The sequence below is a fragment of the Ruditapes philippinarum genome, unplaced genomic scaffold (genome assembly GCF_026571515.1).
Source record: "Ruditapes philippinarum isolate M1 unplaced genomic scaffold, ASM2657151v2 ctg981_1_1_1_1, whole genome shotgun sequence".
Lineage (NCBI taxonomy): Eukaryota > Metazoa > Mollusca > Bivalvia > Venerida > Veneridae > Ruditapes > Ruditapes philippinarum.
Window position 1 is genome coordinate 344,066 of NW_026855378.1, and position 21,565 is coordinate 365,630.

The 21,565-nt window shown below is 31.7% G+C and overlaps 1 protein-coding gene across 1 annotated transcript in view; it reads left to right on the top strand.

The window, feature by feature from the left end:
- Window positions 1-2,290: 2,290 nt before the first annotated feature.
- The window catches only part of LOC132743113 (deleted in malignant brain tumors 1 protein-like), a gene marked incomplete at its 3' end in the record, with an annotated part of 31,090 nt that continues 11,815 nt past the window's right edge, over window positions 2,291-21,565 (top strand). Inside the window, exons 1-6 of the mRNA XM_060731630.1 lie at window positions 2,291-2,664; window positions 2,928-3,455; window positions 7,161-7,296; window positions 15,213-15,385; window positions 16,417-16,552; window positions 16,756-16,928. Coding sequence (XP_060587613.1) covers window positions 2,460-2,664; window positions 2,928-3,455; window positions 7,161-7,296; window positions 15,213-15,385; window positions 16,417-16,552; window positions 16,756-16,928 — 1,351 coding nt within the window. The remainder of the gene's footprint in view (window positions 2,665-2,927; window positions 3,456-7,160; window positions 7,297-15,212; window positions 15,386-16,416; window positions 16,553-16,755; window positions 16,929-21,565) is intronic.

Genomic DNA, 21,565 nt, shown 5'->3' on the forward strand with positions numbered 1-21,565 from the left:
TAGGTAGGTTTCTAACCTACGGTCAAGGTCACACTTAAAGGTCAAATGTATAAAAGTCTTAATTTTTGTTCCTTCCATAACCTTTAAACCTTTTATTTTTTTAAATAGCTTGGCACAAGTGATCACCATTATGAGACAATGTGCAAAGTGCAATAATTGGGTTGCTACCCCCAAGGTCAATGTCGCACTTAAAGGTCAAGTACTGAAAAATGTCTACATTTCGTGTCCGCCTCATAGCTTTAAAACCGCTGAATTTTTTTTATGTAACTTGGCACGAGTAATCATCATTATGAGACAATGTGCAGAGTGCAATAATTGACTGCTACACTCAAGGTCAAGGTCACACTTTTACAGGCCAAATGTTAGAAAGTATACACTTTGTGTCTGTCCATAACATTTTAACCGCTGCAATGTTTTTAAAAATTAACTTGGCAGAAATTATCACCATTATGATACTATTTGCAGAGCACAATAATCAAATCACAACCCTGAAGGTTAGGGTCATATTTAAAAACATCTATGTTCCATGTACACTCTATAACTTATTGACAATTCAAAGGTTTTAAAATTACTTGGCACAAATGATCACAGTCTGCAGAGCTCAACATCCAGGTTGCTACCCGAAGGTCAAGGTTACTAGTATATTTTCAGACAACATGGAAAAGGTTGGGAAGTTTTATTTTTTTTATAAAATAATTTACATTTCTTACGGGTACTTAATCATATTCACAATAAAAAGGACCGAAAAGCTGCTATGAAAGTTTGAATAAAAATGATAAAAGGTGTTACATTCAGGCCTATACTAGTATATGTTCTCCATTACTTTTTGACTTTATGGAATACTTTAGATAACTTGGCACAAATAATCACCATCATAAGACAATGTGCTTATGATATGTATGGCACGATATTAAGGTCATGGGTTGCAAACGGACAAGAAATAAACATTCATGTTCACTGCGGAAGGGGATTTAGCTGTCCTTCAGAGTGCCTTGTTAACTAACATGAGCACACAGTGCTCAATGGTTAGCTATTGTGGTCAATCGCTGTCTGTTGTACGTTGTCTTTATGTAGGATAAATCACTTGAATCCGAGAAAAAAAAAGAAGTATACCTACCTGCCCTTTTTCACCCATGTTACCTGAACCACACATATATTTGTTTGGCCTTAAAGGCCCGTTATACCTCAGATACACTACCATTTTTTTCCAAAAACTTTCAATTTTTGGTATCGTGTTACAATTTTAAAAAAACTACTTATTTGTCATATATATTGACTAACTTGGGGCGTCCGTGGCCGAGTGGTTAAGGTCGTTGACTTCAAATCACTTGCCCCTCACCGCTGTGGATTCGAATCCCGACAGGGGCTTTGGATTCTTTCATGTGAGGAAGCTATCCAGCTAGCTTACGGAACGTCGGTGGTTCTACTCAGGCGCCCGTTCGTGCCTGAAATAATGCACGGAAAAGCAATTGAGGTCTTCCTCCACCAGTAAAGCTGGAACGTCGCGATATGACCTATACTGTGTCGATGTGACGTAAAACCCAAAACAAACAAACAAATATTGACTAACTTTTGCAAATAAAGCTATGTTGGTAATTGGTATAATTATAGTGAATTAGTATTTTGTATGGAAGTCAAAGTACTACTTTGTTTACATTTTACTACCTTTATGACACATTAGTTCGCATTCATTGCTACTTTCATCAGTTATTTAAGATATACTGAGATGCTCAGATTTGATATTAGAAAATATTGATAATTGTTACACAGCATCTTAAAATTGTAAATATAAAATAAACACATTGAGACTTCACACAGAGTAGATATCTTATGTTTAAAATCTACATACTGCAGGTGGTCAGAATATATATGATCATTAACAAAAACTGGCAGTTTTTTTAAGAATGGAAACACTACTTGACCTGTATAAGGGAACGCAGCTTCCCATACATAGTTTATCTATTCTTTGCATTTAAATTATACACATTCAGTAAGAATTTAATAGATTTTAATAAATTTCTGTGCTTAAAATATTTAACTCAAGGATGAGCATAGTATGTCTAACATCTAACATGCTCTAAATTAATAATTAAACACTGTTGAACCCTTGTTTGTCATATCTAAATAACAAAACAAATATTGATTTCTGAGGTATAATGTGTCTTGAACAGAATTTGAAAACAACATTCTATTAAAATAGAACGCATTAACTTAGCCACTTACGAGAAACTCTTTACATTTCCATGTCAAGTCACACTTAATCTCATTATGCATAACGATGTAAGTAGAATGCTAATATCAACAGAATCGAGTCATAATTGTAAGAGCTGTAACGTTGCAAAAAATTTGTTTTATACAGTATGATAAAAGTTGTGATTAAGTTTTAGAAAAAATTTTAATTTATGGAATATTGACGATATTTAAGTTATCTTATTCTGTCTAATGATATTAAAATCAAAATGTTCGTTTTGTACATTGTTATTTCGTTTGTTACCATCACAATTGTAAAAGGTGAAGGGGATACAATTTGTGACTGCCAGGAAGTCGGAATATTAAAGGAAATAGTGCAACAAGTTCTGATAGAGAAACGAATGGAGTCTGCGAGACTTAGTAGGGTAGAAGCGAAACTGAGATCATGTGAGAAAACTAAGACGATTCCAAATGGTATAACTAACTCTTATTTGATAAATCGTATATAACTTTATTTTTTCGTCATATTAGTTATGAATTATGAATTGAACTCCTCATCTTAAACAATGCTTGTCTTTATTCATAATATGCCTCAACTATAAACAATTCCTTAAAGTAAAAACAAAAACACATTAACTTTTGCGTTATGTATTAAACTACTATTTCAACTCAATTTTTGTACGTTTTATTTCGGTGTTATAGAATGTATTAGCAAAAGCATTATCTTTTTATTGTAGCTCGTTTGGCAAAGTTAGAAGAAAACATGAGAGATTTAAATGTGAAATTTAATGAAACAGTTACCGGAACTAAGGGCAAACACACAGGACTCCACATGGACATCGGTGCAGTTATGAAGAAGACATTAATGTCAGAGAAACATGAAACGAGAAAAATAGTTACAAACATGAATGAAAAAATTATGGAACATAGGGACATCATTGAAACATTTAAAGTCACAATTAACAATACAATAGAAAAATTCATCCAATATATTGATGCCAAGCAAATCAAACGCACGAATGAAATAAACGAATTTATGGATGATATACAAAATGGCACTGCAACTTTCATCAGGACAGTTTCTAACAATATCTCTACATTTAAAAATGAAATAATTATGGAAGTAAATGAACGGTTAGATAGCATAAAAGAAGTGAATAAAAGCGTTCAATGGATTTCATCAGATATAATCACAGTAAATCAAAGTGTAGTGAAGACTGGAGACATGGTGGATATACTGGGCAAAATAGTGAAAGAAAACAAAGGTAAACCTTAAAACCTCATCCGATTATTTTCTCGAAAATCTACAATCATAACACTTGTTATATAAAAAGGGTATTATCAATTATTATGTTTTCTTTTCATATCATGTTTCATTGACATCTCACTTTCACTTACGCACATTTTTTTCCATACCAGTTGATGTAAGTTATGTAAGCAAGATCTATGCCAAATTGTAAATTTCTTAATAATGTCATCCTAAGTATGCATCTCATTCATAAAGGCGCTATTGATGCCCTTTTAAACTGACATGGTTTAGGTATGAATATTTATCGAACACTGATTTAAACACAATACAATACAGTGTTACACGCTAGTTTAAAGTGTTGAAAAATTGATTAAATAATTCATGAAAAATAAGATGGTCTTCCTTTATTATCATGCAGTCCAAACCGGTGTTAAATACCCGATAAATCGATCGATCGATTTATTTGACATTACGTTTTTATCAAATGGCTTTATCACACTCCTGTGCGTTGTAAGTGTGATGAATATACAGTAAAATTTCATGCTAACTATTGAAATACTGGTTTTACATCGTGTAAAACAATCAATATAAGACAGTATATCACCCGCAGTTTGGATGATGATGTTCTATCGAACTATGTTTTGGTGTAGTTTTTAATTTTTATGATATCGTAAATTTGTAAATATACATCAGACTTTATTTTTCCGGCTTTTATGTAAATGTCTCAATAATCCAAAAATTAATTAATCTTTAAACATGTTAATAGTAACGCCGCAAAATAATAATGGATAAAGATTTAGATAAAGAAATCAGTACGTCAGGATTACATAAAGCAGTATTTTCACAAAACGATAATAAAATAAGTGGAATAGATACACTTATATCGAAAATATATAAAATTTCTTTTAATGAAACGTCTGATTTTATTCTAAGACTTTTTAACAGGATATTTCATACCGGAGAATATCCCAGTGAGTGGGGATCAGGAATTATTGTTCCTATACATAAGGGAGGTGACCCGGAAGATGCCAAAAAATTATAGGGGTATAACTTTGATAAACATTATTGCTATAATAGATTCACAGGTATTACTTAATCGCCTAACATCATGGACTATAAAACATAAAACTATAATAGATAATCAATACGGATTCCAAAAAGGAAAATCAACTACAGATTGCATATTTATACATCACTCAATATAGTAAAAACTCTTCTGATAAAAATAAATTACACGTAGCCTTTGTAGACTTTGAAAAATGCTTTGATAAATTACAACGTTCGTTTATCTTTCAAAAACTAATCCAGGAAATTGTTAGTTCAAAATTTGTAAAAGCAATTGAAAGCATGTACAGCATCGTAAAATCAGCGGTAAGGTTAAAAAAAGAGATATCACCAAACTTCATCTCAAACATAGGTGCAAAACAAGGTGACCCAAGTTCAAGTCTTTTATTAATATTTTTCGTAAATGACATAATTCATAACATTTATTGTAACATTGATGGAATTTTCACCGTACATGAATTAAAATTATTTATGCTACTTTTTGCTGATGATACAGATCTTTTTGCCAATACACCCAATGCATTACAATCAATAATAAATGATTTGAATTTATACTGCCAAACATGGAATCTAAAAGTTAACACATCTAAAACTAAAATAATGATATTTGAACAAGGTAGACATTCAACGTTTAACTTCATTTTCAACGGTCAGACCTTAGAAATCGTTAAAAGCTTTAAATATTTTGGCGTTTATTTCTTTAAAAATGGACATTGGAATCGGACACAAAAGCAGCTTGCTCAACATTCATCATTTTCTCTGCATAACCTTTTTACAGTATTTAACCAACTTGATCTAAAGATTCAAGATAAATGTAAACTGTTTGATACATTAGTTTGATTGTCTTAAATTATAGCGCAGAAGTGTTTGGATACAATGATTGTAAAAATATAGAACACGTACATTGTAAATTTATTCGAAAGATCATTTGTGTCCTAAATCAACAATCTAGATGCATTATATGGAGAAATAGGGAGATATCCAATGGCAATATACCGTAAAATCATAATGTTCAAATACTGGATTAAAGTACTTAAGTCACCTGATAACTCAATTCTTAAAACAATGTATAACATGCTAAAAGAAGATGCAGATAATGAGCTATCATACAGAGAAAAAACTGGGCTTATCAAATAAAAAATATACTGCACCAAATAGGAATGTCTTACGTTTGGCTACAACAAGATAAATTAATTATAAATGTATGTGTCATAAAACAAAGAATTTTAGATATCTACAAACAAAATTGGTATTCAAGTATTAATAATTCTAACAGACTTTTGTCTTATAGCCATTTTAAACACAAATTTCAGTGCGAAAAATATTTAAGCGTTATAAACAAAGATAGCCACAGGATTATTTTAACCAAATTCAGCTCATAATCTCGAAATAGAAAAAGGAAGGCACGATAATATTCCAAGAGAAAACAGAAAATGTCGAAATTGTTCATTAAATTTAGTAGAGACAGAATATCATTTCTTATTAATATGCCCGAAATATTACAATTTACGTAGAAAGTTTTTTAAACCATATTTTTGTAGATGGCCTTGATGCAGAAATTCGAAACACTAATGACAAGCACAAATATCAAAACAATTAATAATCTGGCAAGTTATCTGAACTACGCAATTTAAGAAAGAACATAACTTTAGATTTTAATATCCGATAACATACTTTTTCCTTATGATTACTAGTAAATGGGAGATAACTACGACAACAAATGATTAGTACATATACAACGGTTATGTCATCTTAGAAATATTATAATTGCCGTTTGATTTGTGGATATCGATATAATATAACGTTAACAAATATCTTTCTACTTAGTTTCTTACATATTAACGTGTATTTATGTTTATACTTGTCACCAATAATTCTCGGCACGTGGACAAATCTCGTTCTACTGTGTACATGTATAAGTATTTTATGCAATTATGTCGTAACCTTTGTTTATATTTGTCAACAATACTTCTCGGCAACTTAACAAATATTTTTTCTTCTTTGTTTAAGTACATTTGTTTCTTACATGTATAAGTATTTCTTATGCAAACTTTGTTACATATATCATAACATTTGTTCGTACTCGTTAGCAATACTTCTCGGCTAATTGTAACTTGTAACACTTTACACTATACATGCTAAATAAAATTTATGTAATGTTAAAAAAAATTATGTTATGTTATGTAAGGTTATGTTTACATTGCGTTTGTGTAGCCGTTGAACGTCTGACGTCATCATATTTACGTGTGTTTTTTCCCGCGCTTCAATGTAAACAATCTATAATTGTTCTTATTTAAATTATAAGGCATAGAAATGAAAAAAAAAATGTCTTGATTTTCATGAATATGCTATAATCATACGTCAAAGTAAAAAAAAATCTCATTTTCGCTTGAGCTTTCGCACGTGAACAATTGTAAATTTCTCACTTCGACGTGTAATATATAGCATATTTATAAAAAGAACTATGATATACAGTTTTCATAATATCATCAAGAGGATCATAAAATAAATTGACATGACTTCAATGTTAATAAAAACAAAAGGACACATCAAAACACGTTTTGCTTTTTTTTTAACGGAAAAATTGAGAATTTTGGTTGTTATATATGATTATAATATATATTATAGTTATAAGATATTGATATTTTTCTTGAAGTTCGATTGGTTAACGGATCGAATCAATATGAAGGGAGACTAGAAGTATGGCATGATGGGACTTGGGGAACAGTATGCGATGATGGGTTTGATGTGATGTCAGCAACTGTTGTATGTAGGATGCTAGATTATGAACAGTAAGTAATATACAATTAAATGCTTTTTTATCACTTTATGCAAGACAACTGTGTTTGTTTTAAGCAAATCTAATAAAGAGGCTAACGATAAAAATTAAAATACATGGACAAATGATTTGTTTGATTCTTAAAAGAAATGTATATTTTCGATGTCACACACGTGTAAATGTAAAATAATAATTAGAACGTCAGGAATCTAAGCTGTGCCTGTATCCATCGTATAGTTAACATACGCTGTCACCTTGAAAAGCAGCATATGTGGTGATGAACAGTATTTTTTTCTGTATAAATGACATATATATACACACGTTTCTCAGTTTTATCGTTACATTTTGATTTATATAAAACGAAAATATTGTTTGAAAAATGGAAGTAATACTTATCTGAAAGTTATCAGAGAATAATTTGCGAAAGTTTGCCAGATAATTTTGATTAGAATTATTTTCCATTCACTAATTATTTAACTGTTTCGTTCATAACCTGAATTTGTTGTTCAAATTATCAATTCACAATCTTATATCAAAGTGGCGAATGGTTTTTTACGAATACACAATGCATTGATTGTAGCATACACTACTATTTATCCTGCAATATTGATGATGTGTACAGTATAATAATTTCATGTGGACTATTTATAATGTATATATGTTTCAGGTGACTTATTGGTCCAATGGGCAGGGTGTTATGTTAAATTATTCAATTTCGTTATTTGTAAACTGTCATACACGTGTCACTATGATACCAAGTAAAATGGTTTCCTGCGGTGAACATTTTAATGATATAAAGATATTTCATTTAACTATTTTCAACATTATTTGGGGGGGGGGGATAAATAAACGTTTGTATCAGGAAGATAGTTGACAATAATCAATCAATATAGAAGACTGGTGACCGTTGAATCGAACATAAAACAATAATTTCTTTTTAAGAACCTACCATTTTATGAATAATTCAGAGCAAAAAATAAATAAAGTAAACACTCAAGTTTACGATTTATTATAGCAGATGCCACTACGAATATTTGAATTTTGTAGATTTTCAGTTTAAACAATTTATTGTTTGTAAAATTTGAGATAGATATTAAAGAAACATTGATAATTTTCAAACACAGCATTCAAGTTTTTCCGCCTTAAACGGTGAAATAATTATAGAAAATTAGAAATATCACGTAATAGTTTTTTGTTCTCAATAGGTATAATTCGGACTAATTCCCTACAGGTAAATCCGTAACGTACCGGCAAACGGTATTTAACTGGGTTTTCGAAAAGGTCAATTAACAAATCATATACGGTTTACAGATCACATGATCCTCCATGTACCGAAAACAGGTCATGTGCTCCTCCATGTCTCAAAAGTTAAACGCGTACCAATACCCTGCGGTCTCCAGACCGCAGGGAATAACATATTGACTGACTGACTGACTGTCTGACTTCCTTCCTTCCTGTTTGGTAAATATTTGGTTGATTTTGGTTGAGTTGTATGGAGTGATATTGTCTTGTCAAGATTATATTAGTTGATGCTTTGTTTTTGAGGATATCTATAAATATTGGGTGTTTTAGTTTAAGTTGTTTCCTGATGCTGATTTGATTTTGTGAAGTTAATATTGTTGGTTGAATGTTTGTGGTTTATACTGTATCTCAGATTTGTAGGAAAATACATTTTGGGTCCGTCTTTTTGTGGCAAGTTTATTGTTTTGTTTGATCATAAGTTGCTTAGAGCTCCGGCTCGCCAGGTGTCTAGTATTGTTTTGTATAAAGACGTTTATTATATACTTATAAATGAAATATTGAGAAATATTGATGAAATAAAATGCATATTTTCATTTTCCGTATTTTCACTGTAAAAATTTATTTTTCACTGCAGTGAAACATATTTTCCGTATTTTCACTGGTGTCTTGCCGGACTACTTTCTTTTAAATTCTACCAGTACACACAATTTAAGGGAAAGTTTTTCAAATTTTATCGCAAAAAAGAGAAAAATGTACATAATAAACAGAAAATTCAAGTTTTTTCTATAAATACATGATTTATTTTCATCTTGTGGCATGAAAATTACCATATTTCACTCGTGGCTACCGCCACTCATGAAATATTTATTTTCATACCACTCGATGAAAATAAATCATGTATTTATAGAAAAAACTTGAATATCCTATGCAAAAAGATATATTGTATAATTGGTTGATAAATGATGTGTGCTTGTTTTGGGTGTAAATGGTGATCAGAGTTCTATATTTTGGCTGTACATGATACCTAAAAAGTTAGTGTTTGCTTGTTTTTCCAACTGAGAATATTTCAATTTTAAGTTAGGCTGTGCTGCCAAGTCTCCAAATCTTTGAAATCCGTTCTAGTTTTTATAACTAAGACTTTCCGTAGATTAAATAACGTCAAGGCAGTCATTCTCCTGACAAAATTTATATGCCGTGGGTCTGTTGCATGACAAATATTGATCTTGTGCAAGTCCATATATTTTCAAGTAATATCTGTTGAGAGCGTGACACCGTTTAGATCACAATTCGAAAAATAGAAAAATAAAATGCAAAACAATAATGAGTGTCCAGTATTTCCTCCTTGTTTACTAATACCGTGTTCCCGACAATACGATTTTAAGTTTCGATATTTGACACCTTCAGATTTGTAACAAGATAAGGCCTAATTTAAAAACGTTCCTTATGAATCTTTAGGTATAAAGTTGATGTTTGTACTGAGCAATCTTTGATTCCATTGCTCTAATGTATATAAACATGTAAGTGAGAAGTATTTTGAAATATTGGTTTACGCAAAATCCCTGTGTGCAAAGCATTGGTGTTTCAAAGAAAATAATCTAAATGTTTTGCTTGTAAAATCTAGAAGTGGAAGACCGGTGTTCTAAATATCATTATTTTAACTTGTTTATTTTTGTACCTTTTTAGAACAAAGCCTTGGTGCTATCAAGTTTATAAAGAAATCAAAATAAAGTTGTGGTCAATGTTTCTATGTCCTTTTTATTGAGTAATTAACATTAAAACATTAATTAAAGTAAACATGTCTATATAGACCCTTTCATTTAAGCGATAACAGTCAGTGAAGAGTTACTTCCCTTACCGGATGTGACGTAAATGGGGGATAAAACTATGTATACCGCATAGAAAGTTAGCTTATTGAAAAGTTAAATGCGTAAATACTGATCGTTCAATTATGATTATAACATGTAAAAATTTACGCATGCATATATAAATTCAATATCAAGACAATAGAAAAAAATACAAAAGCAAAGATTGAGATTAATTCTCGCTACCACATATTTATAAATCTGTGTCGCAACGGAGTGAAACAGCGAAATTTCAAAGTGAATATTTTTATTTATAGATCTAGATTTTCTCAAATGCCAGGATAAAAAGCTAGTAACTTAATCAAATTTTAATATTTTACAAACACCTATACACACCGAAATTGCCTATTATAAATTTAAATGGCCGTTTTCTAGTTTTCTGTGTTATTGTCTGTCATTTAGAAAATTCTGGCGTATTTGTGACAAACCTGAAAACACGGATTTATATTACATTAGTAATATAAATCCGTGTTGAAAATAAGATTGCCAATGTCTTTTAATGATTGTTTTTAAGCTTTAATAAAACAATAATAGAATGCATTATGTCAATACTTACTGATTCTTTTTCATTACGCCGTATAAAAAATATTTCAAAGAACTGGTCAGTGAAGGAAATAATTTTATAAATATTCCGGAAAGAACGAAAACCATGTGGCATTGACTTTTATAATTTTAGATTCGCAACAGACGATAGTAAGATAATTTGGATATTAAAAATCCATTCTTTAAAGACCTTTTCTCAGCAACTTATTTCATAGATAAGTAGATGTGTATATATAAGCGCCACTGGGCCGTAACTTATTTATTAAAAGGGTACATATGTCGTATATATATACAAGCGGCACTTGGCTGTGATATCATAAATCATCAGGGTGCATTTTTAGAGTTATAACATTACATCAGATTACGTCACTTTTGTTAGTTGTCAAAATATTTATGGTCCGAATCTTGTTATAGATCATCCTTGGGACTTTATCACCGTAGGGAACGTGTTACAGTATCGCGTTTTTCGGTTACAGTATAGAATTTTCAAGATGGAGGATTATTTATTGGAAGAGAGGTAGGTGATTTTTATTCAGGTCCATACTATAATAGTAGTTCAGTTTCTAAAAGATGTTTTTGTGCTTTGCTTGTAAGGAACAGAATCCGGTATATAGTCATATATTTCTTCAGACCCTGCACCGCAGATTTATTTCTATATTGTCTCATAAATGTGTAGATTTGACGGTTGAAAAATTTGAATCGAGAGACCAACGCATTTTTCTCCCATTCCGACATTATTTAAGCATGCCTAGATAAAGTAAATCTACAAAACGTTAGTCCTTTATGTTTAGAAACGTTTATAAAAGTAAATGACAAGTTGAATCTATTTTCCTGTTCGTTAAATGCGTTTGAAAAAATAAACAATGTTACAGTATAGAGCGAGGTTAATTTTGAAGGGTTACAGCATAGACCTAGCGACTTTCATCCAATTTTGTTACAGTTTATACCCAGATTTCTGTTACAGTTTAGATACTTGCCAAATTTCAAACAAAGTTCGTATATCCATTATTTTTATGAAATAACTCATACCTTTCTATTTAATACATTATTGAAAGGTTGTATTACTTTTTTTCTTCAGCAGAAAAGTTATAGTTTGCTATTTTTCTTACTTTAAGTTACAGATTGAGACTTTTTGCAGAATAGTAATGTCCTAAGTAAGGACTGTTTTCACGACAACAACAGTAACTTTTATCGAATTGTATTGAGAGAAGAAAGATTATTGCTTGATATCCTTACACATTATAATAATGCCAATAAGTAATGAAATAGAGAAAAAAATAATCCTTAACAGAAGTCCAACACGGAAAACATGAAAATGTTGCAGGCCTCAGTTTTGATTAAAACCTGTTTCATGGACGGTAGTTGTAACTGCAAGCTACCGTCCACGCCCCCTAGCACCGGCCTTCAGCAGAATTCACATTACACATGAACTGGTACATTTAAGATTTTTTTAACATCTGTGGATGTGTTCATTTGGCGGTTATCATGGAACATTCAATGTGACACGTTATTGCCATTCTGTGAAAAGCGGCATATTACCCCCCCCCCCCCCTCAGGTTAAAAATTACGTGTGCCCTACGCGAGAAACTAAACAAAATGAAATTTTGACAGGGGATCGGAGGTCATGAAGCCCGTATACCATAGATAAGCTGTCAAAAGACACAATTAACAGGCAGGAAATACCCTAAGAATTATTAAACAGTATTTAAGTGAGCGATACTGCAACCTTAAATTTTATTTTCAATTTTGTTGTGTTGGTATTTCTTTAGGGATTCTGTTTAACTCTATTTTGTTACGTTTGGCTCTCTTGGATTTTAAGTTTCAACGACACTGAAGTCATGTGAAAACATTTCTGCTTTAGTGTAAAGAAAGACCTCAGCTACCCTTTGTGAAACATTAAAGACACGAGCGGGCACCTGACTAGAACCACCGACCTTCCGTAAATTACCTTGATAGTCCTCACATACAAAGAATCTAAAGTCATGATTGGATTTCAACTACAGCAGTAAATGAAAGATGATTTGAAGTCGACGGCCTTATCCCGACTCTGCCACTATTATGTACCTCCATCAGACTCACTAGAGAAAATATTGTAATTGTCTGACCTTAATTTATACTCTTTAACTTTCAATATTATTTTCTTTTTCAGAAAATTGAAAACTGCTATACAGGATGTCTGAAATAAAGAAAAACGACTTTTAATTTAATAATGATTAAATAATCGTAACTTCAACAAAGAAGCATTCGAAATGACGCCATGATCATGAGTTGATTTGAATACTTTTGGTTCGACATGAGAAGGGTCTTTAAACACTGCCTTTTTTCAAAATCTATGTTTTGGGTTTTCTTATCCCCGATTGCAACCGAAACCATTTGAACAACTTAATTGGTAGAAAGTCATGTAAATTTCATCACAGTTACTGAACGGATGAGATTGCACACACATATGTACGACATATGGACGAATAGCCATAGGGCCAATAAGCTCACAGAGATTTAAAAGTCTATGTAACATTCATACATTTTACCTAGTATATATAGAAAATATCGAAGTCTAAACTGTAACCGAAATCTGGGTATAAACTGTAACAAAATCGGATATAAATCGCTAGGTCTATGCTGTAACTTTGCACAAATTACCTCGCTCTATACTGTAACATTGTTTATTTTTTCAAACGCATTTAACGAACAGGAAAATAGATTCAACTGGTCATTTACTTTTATAAACGTTTCTAAACATAAAGGACTAACGTTTTGTAGATTTACTTTATCTAGGCATGCTTAAATAATGTCGAAATTGCAGAAAAATGCGTTGGTCTCTCGATTCAAATTTTCAAACTGTCAAATCTGCATTTTATTGAGACAATAAAGCGATAAATCTGCGGTGTAGGGTCTAAAGAAATATATGACTAGATACCGATTTCTGTTCCTTACAAGCAAAGCAAAAAAACATCTTTTAGAAACTAAACTACTGGTAGAATGGACCGGAATAAAAATCACCTACCTGTCCTCCCAACAAATAATCCTCCATCTTGAAAATTCTATACTGTAACCGAAAAACGCGATACTGTAACACGTTCCCTACGGTGTTTATTGGTCATGCCTTACTGATTTGATACTCGATCCACAGTCCTACCAACTGGCACAGTCAAAAAGACGTAAAATTATAATTCAGTTAATAACGAATTGTTTTTGTTGTTTTTTGTGGTGCTTTTTAAAATATTTGATAAGCAAAGTATGAATTAAAAAGTATCAAGTTGAAAATATTATTTTACCAGCTTAAATAATATTGGTGTGATGTACGATTTTTGAGAGTGCATTTTTGCCGACACAAATAGTATACAGTCCTGTACATTCAAAAGAATTTTTATTTTTTATGCCTTTACATTTTTTTTTTAAATTACATAGGTTTATATTGCTTTCTTTCTTTGTGCTTCCCGTAATGCTTAAATCAAATTATTTTTTAATAAACCAGTATCTTGCAATTAATTATTACGCAGCCGTTTTTTTCGAAACTACAGAATCCTTACAATTTTGAAACTCAAAATACCTTTGGGCATTTTATATTAGCAGAAACCTAGATACATTATTTATATCTCTGGTATTAGCAAGTTAGTACGATTTAACTGCCTGGTAAAATTTTCATTATTAAGAATCTAACGAAAATAGTAAGATCATGATCAGTTACCCAGCAATATGGTCTACAATTAAAACAAATCGTTAACCATATTATATAAGTAAACATATTTATTCATTTCACCATCATTTTTATGTAATATCTTATTTAATTACTAATTACACAAAATTTTGGCAATTTCAATCTGTCAATCTTAAAAGAGAAAGGTTTAAGATCTTTATATCCCTCTATTTTTATACTTAATCGTATCGGCATTGTACACCGTATCCCCCAATGACGTCATCCAAGGGCAACAACTTGAATACGGTCTTAAATGAAAGGGTCTATTGTAATTGACGTTTTGCCTTTAATCGGAGCTACGAAATGTGCCAAAATTCTTTATTGACCAAATTTTCCATATATTATTTTGTGTCTTGTTTGTTTTGTATTTGTTTGTTTTTGTTCAAAGAAAAAATAAATTTCAAGTAACATACAATAAATTAGATGAATATTAGATGCGTGTTTATAAGAATATCACAATAATTAACATTTCCTACAGAAAATATATTCAACAAAAATATACCCTTTTTATAAAGCGGCGGTTTGTTTATAAAGTGATGGAAACGACACAGTTTTGATTCCCAGCCATAAAAATTTTTATTTCAGGACGAATGCTTTGGTGTTCAAGTCCGCATACTTCGGCGCTGGATCACTACCAATTCAGTTAGACGATGTCAAATGTACAGGAACTGAAACAATCTTATCTCAATGTCAACATAAAGGCTGGGGAAAACATAATTGTGGTCACAATGACGATGTTGGCATTTCATGTACACCAGGTAATCTTTGGCTGTTAAGATTTTTTTCTGAAATACACACTTTGTTTATTGAATATTCTAAAGAGAGGGAAAGATGTTTAAAGTATATAAAGCTATATATCTGCTGCAAAAAAAATGTTGAAGTACTGAATATGTATACTTAAATATACTTGTATGAAATAATGAAGTTATTATATTCATAAAGAGCCGATGATACATGCATAAAATCATTGTCAAACGGTTAAAATAATTATTAAAATAACAGCACAATATTTTGTTGCGGAACATTTTATTCTTTTTACGTTATATTCCTTATATGTTACAACTTTTTTAGCCATAATATTATGGAAACAATATAATTCTACAGTTCATAAATTTTGTTAACATATTTCATTACATACTGATTTCTATCCCTTAATTATACATGTCTGTAAATATGAAATACGATTTAAACTGGCTAGCCAAACGAAATTTAGAGCCCCGCAATATTTAAGTTAATATTACTGTTTAGTCTAACCAGTTAAACATGTTTTGAGGATTAAAATAAAACATTTCCTAGAACTTTCTAACAACTATACAATTTCGTTCAATTTGCTTTCGCGATGAGCAATTCACGAAGGTAATTTCAATAAATATGTAATAACAGTCGAAAATAAACGAGCATAGTTGTGAAGTCAATTGTAAACATGCACTTGCTTTAGACAATTTGCAAAAATGTTCATGCTCTGTAGTAAGTGATTCGTTTGTTTGCGCATACCGCTATCATTAACGATAATTTCGATAGAAATTGCTCCTTTAAGTTAACAAATGCGTAGGAATATGGAACATTTAAGTTTGTTTTTCTATATATCAGTATTTTCATTTGTTTATTTGTTTGTGACAGTAGTTTTCGTTTATAAAACATGATTGAGGTTAATCTTATTATCCGCTTAACATTGGGTTGCAATAAAAAATTTGATCTGCCACATAAAATTATAGAAAAAAGAAAGATGAAAAAATGACCGTACTCTTATAAATACCTTTGTTATATAATATTGACGATCCTCTTGAAGTTCGATTGGTCAACGGGTCGAATCAATATGAAGGGAGACTAGAGGTATGGCATGATGGGTCTTGGGGAACAGTATGCGATGATGGCTTTGATACGCTGTCGGCAAATGTTGTTTGTAAGATGCTTCATTATCCGAGGTAAGTAAACAAAGAATAAGATGTGTTTATCACTTTAACTAACCAACTTTTTTCTACAAGCAAAATATGATATTTAATTTAAGAGTTAAAACTGAAATCGAAACGAAATGTATACATTAACTTGAAATGCAAAACAATTCGAAGAATAAATGTATTGCATATAACAATAGATTATAAATTTGATGCGAAAAATTACTTTTTAGATCTAATATTTTCGTATTTGGGGCTGCGTACTTCGGCGCTGGATCTTTACAAATATATATAGACGATATTAATTGTAAGGGAACCGAAACAAGCTTATCTGAATGCCCGCATCTAGGCTGGAGGAAACATAGTTGTGATCACAATGACGATGTTAGCATGTCATGTGCACCAGGTAATACTTTCTTTAAAAAACAATTACAAAATCATTTTTCTTGTAAGGTATCTAAGTTTTAAGTAACTTGCATTTAGTTGTCGTGGATGTTGTTTTATTTTGTTCTACAGGTATTAGATAAAATCAAAATATGCTGTAAATAGTTAGGTTCTAAACTTGTACAATTATTTATTTTCACGCCTGGTATATATGATAGAGCTATTTCTTTCGGAGGTATACGGTAAATTGCTTTATTGCTAACTTGTTTAGCTTTAACTGAGCATACCACGAAAATGCAGTTCATAGTGCAACAATTAGAAATGGCAAGGAGAGACAAACATGTAGATAGATTCTGGACCTCCGATGGCCGTATTTTTTTTATAAAGTTAAACCCCAAGATAAAGTTCACTCCATCAGACAAAATGGGAGATATCGATAATCTCCAACCGGACTCATCAGACCAGATGCTCAGCAGTTCTTTGACTTTGATTAGAAGTAGCCTTGTCACAGATCAGCCAGGAAATAACAACAGTGTATTGCAAGATCATAGACCTTAAATAGACTATTAAAATTCCTCTTTAAAATAAAAAGAATAAAAACTTTGTGTGAACATTATACAAGGGAATCATATCTTATTCTTCCTAATCTCTTCATTCTCAAGGTTATTTCCCTTCCATTACTTTAAACAAATATAAAAAACACTTTCCCATTTAGATTATCTGATAAGTAATAGAAAGAGCACCGAAACACGAGGCCCCCTCGTACAAATCAGATTGCCGAGTGTTTTGGTGTTCTTTCTCTTTTGTATTATAGTCAAACATAAAAACACGTTCCCTTTTGTCACAATATGAAACCCCAGAAAAAAGTAACCAATGAACGAGCATTTGAATATGATATTTCTGCCGCTTTCCCTTTCTCTGCCGTCACAATAAGTAAACCCCAGCAAAAATGAGCCAATCAACGGGCATTATCTGGAGTGCGGGTAACTGATACCTGCACTCCAGTTACCGCACTGTGCATGGATATGTACACGATTTAATTCTGACACTTTTTGAACAGAAAGGTCCCCAAACTATGATACAATAATATATGTACTGTACCCCAATGCTTGTTTTTGCCCTATTTATACATTTAATCATGTATATTAAAATCATGTATAAGAGTCACAAACAAACTATTTTTATATCCTGAACACTATTAATAAAAATGGGTCAAAGACAGAAAAGGCCGGGTTGCATTTGTACACCAAATATCATGAGGCTGTGATGTTACGAAAAAAAAAATGTCCATTGACCCATTAATGTCGAAAATTTAATTCAGTAGGTAAACAGGAAGTGGATTAGCTACACACCTAAAATCGAATCCCACAGTATGGGACCATGTGTCAATGCTGTATTCCAAATATCAAGAGGCTGTGATTAGTAGTTTCTGAGAAAAATGTTACGAAGATTTCCTACCATTGACCATTAATGTGAACAGGAAGTGGATGAGCTGCATACTTGAAATCGAATTCCACAGTATGGGACCATGTGTCAATGCTGTATGCCAAATATCAAGAGGCTGTGATAAGTAGTTGCTGAGAAAACTGTTACGAAAATTTCCTACCATTGACCATTAATGTCAAAAAATCTAACTAATTTAACTAAGTGGATAAACAGGAAGTGAATAAGCGACAGACCTGAAATCGAATCCCACGGTATGGGACAATGTGTCAATGCTGTATGCCAAATATCAAGAGACTGTGATAAGTAGTTGCTGAGAAATCTGTTACGAAAATTTCCTAGCATTGACCATTAATGTCGAAAAATCTAACTAAATTAACTAAGTGAATAAACAGGAAGTGGATGAGCGGCAGACCTGAAATCGAATCCCACAGTATGGGACCATGTGTCAATGCTGTATGCCAAATATCAAGAGGCTGTGGTAAGTAGTTGCTGAGAAAACTGTTACGAAAATTTCCTACCATTGACCAATAATTTTTAAAAATCTAACTAATTTAACTAAGTGGATAAACAGGAAATGGATGAGAAACAGATCTGAAATCCAATCCCACGGTATGGGACCATGTGTCAATGCTGTAGGCCAAATATCAAGAGGCTGTGATAAGTAGTTGCTGAGAAAACTGTTACGAAAATTTCCTAGCATTGACCATTAATGTCGAAAAATCTAACTAATTTAACTAAGTAGATAAACAGGAAGTGGATGAGCGACAAACCTGAAATCGAATCCCACGGTATGGGACCATGTGTCAATGCTGTATTTCAAATATCAAGAGGCTGTGATAAGTAGTTGCTGAGAAAACTGTTACGAAAGTTTTTTCCCCGCCCGCCCGCCGCCCGCCCGGACGCTCGCCCGCCGCCCAACATTCACCATACTATAACCCGGGTTTGCACCAGTGCAACCCGGCCAAAAATGATATACATATCACCAATTCATCTTGTATATCCATCATCCAGTATACATCCATTGGTTCCTTTTCAATTAAACACAATATACATTTCCGTGTTCAAAATTGTTTACATATCTATGATAGCAATAATTGGTAGTATATCTATATTTACGCTATGTATTATGTATAACGGTCTTAGATAGCATTGTGAATTACTCACTATATACCGTTACTGTTTGTAAACTTCTAAACATACATACATGACATTATAACCGTGTATCATTCAGCACATTTGCCTTTTTGTGAAGTCGGGGTATTTCTGGCTCCCGATTTAAATATGAAACTCGAGGGTCAGGAATGCACCAGGCACTGCCTGGTCGGCGTTAAATTGCGGGTACACTTAATTGGAGCTTTTAAGCCCCAGGTTGTGCCCTGGTTGAGTTCAAGTCCACAATTGAGTAGGCGGAGACCATCAATTCTAGCTGATCGGAAAAAATTTCGTCTCCACTAAAGTTTATAAAACATAATAATTATACACTTTCTAGAAAGAATTAAACCAAATTTAAAGTAGAAGTATTAGGTATTATATTATACGTATCTTATAATTTTTTGTTACATATAAACTACTGCAATTAAAGGGAAAGAACTTCTGAAATATCTGTAAGGTAAAGTTAAGATATTCATAACTTTGTCTTTGCCATACAAGAAGTTCTCATCGATTGTTCTTTATCTTTTTGATGTGTTTTACCAGTAACATGATATTGTGTTATATAACATTGAAATGTTTAAAACGTTATGAATATGTCACATTTTTATTTTATTTCTCTCTGTTAAATCAATTTTGATCCACATACAAACACTTCATCTGGTTTGCAAATATATGAATACCCTTTATCCATCATAGTAATTGCACGTGTTTTCTTGATCAATTTTAGTTTTGATTCAAAATCTAATTTAATATAAAATATAATCAACACATTGTCTTCTTCTTTCCTAATCTGACTAGAAATGTTAGTGTTTGACTTTTTTTATATTTTTATTCTGACAATATGGGGTTTGTTCGGATCAAGTATTGGTGATGTTGTTTTGATAACGGGATTGTTTCAATTTGTTCGTAGTTGTTTTTCTTTTGTAAAAAAAAAACAATCGTCAAAGGTCATGATTTTTGAATTTCGTTTCCTCGTGCTTTATGGGTAATTGTGTAGAAGCATGGCGGATGGCGATTGGTTTATTAGTATAACATGTAAGAATATAGTAAATTTCTATTTTTATATTTTCTCTTGCAACAATTTGTAAGCTCTCTACTGACATTAGAAATTATAGGTGTAAATAATATCTATTTTTCGACTAATGCTATCGCTTTTGTTTTAAAAGATAAATTTGAAAACCAAGGTCCCGTCGAGAATGACGACAACTGTCTAGCAATATATATAGTCAAAACATAAGAAGTATAAGAAATAAACTTAGTTACATCTAAAACAATTGACTCGAGTTTTATATATCATGTTTTACTGAAACACATCTTGACATTTTGCTTAAAAAAAAGTTTTCTTAGAATCGTTCTATGGCTTATCGCAAAGACGTTACATGCCACTCTGACGGAATCTTAGATTATGTTTCTGACCAACTTATATCCAAACGTGAATCAGAACCAGAAGGTATTTTACAGGAATCAATATGGATTGAATAAAGAAATAAGCATTCTAAATACCTTATATGCACTATTTAAGTATTTATAGGCGACCCAACTAATCTGTTACTTTGTAGAATTTTGAAATAAATTTAATGTGTGCATGGAAAAAGCTATTGAACAATGTGATAAAAAATTCAGTAAGTGTTGTAAACAAGAAACAACTGAACTTAATAGTAACTTATTCAAAGCTATTTTACTATTAAACGATCTTTATAATTTAAATACCGACCCACTCCTGTAACCGAAAATTCATCAACTTTAACAGAATTCATAGCTATTTCCAATAATATCCACGTCATACTGGTATATTTCATACACCGCGATAAATAAGAGACCCCTATGGAACCTACGTTTTTATCAAACATATTTATAAATCATTTTATACATATAAAAGACGCGTTTGGATTTATAATCGTAGAGATTTTCAACGTTTGAATAATCTTATACAGTCAACAGACTGGTCATCTACACATAATGATTCAGTTCACAAGGCTTGTGAATCTTTTACAGCACTACTCTTAGACCTAGCTTAAGATTATTTTCCAACTCGTTTAGTAACAATACGGCCAAAAATAC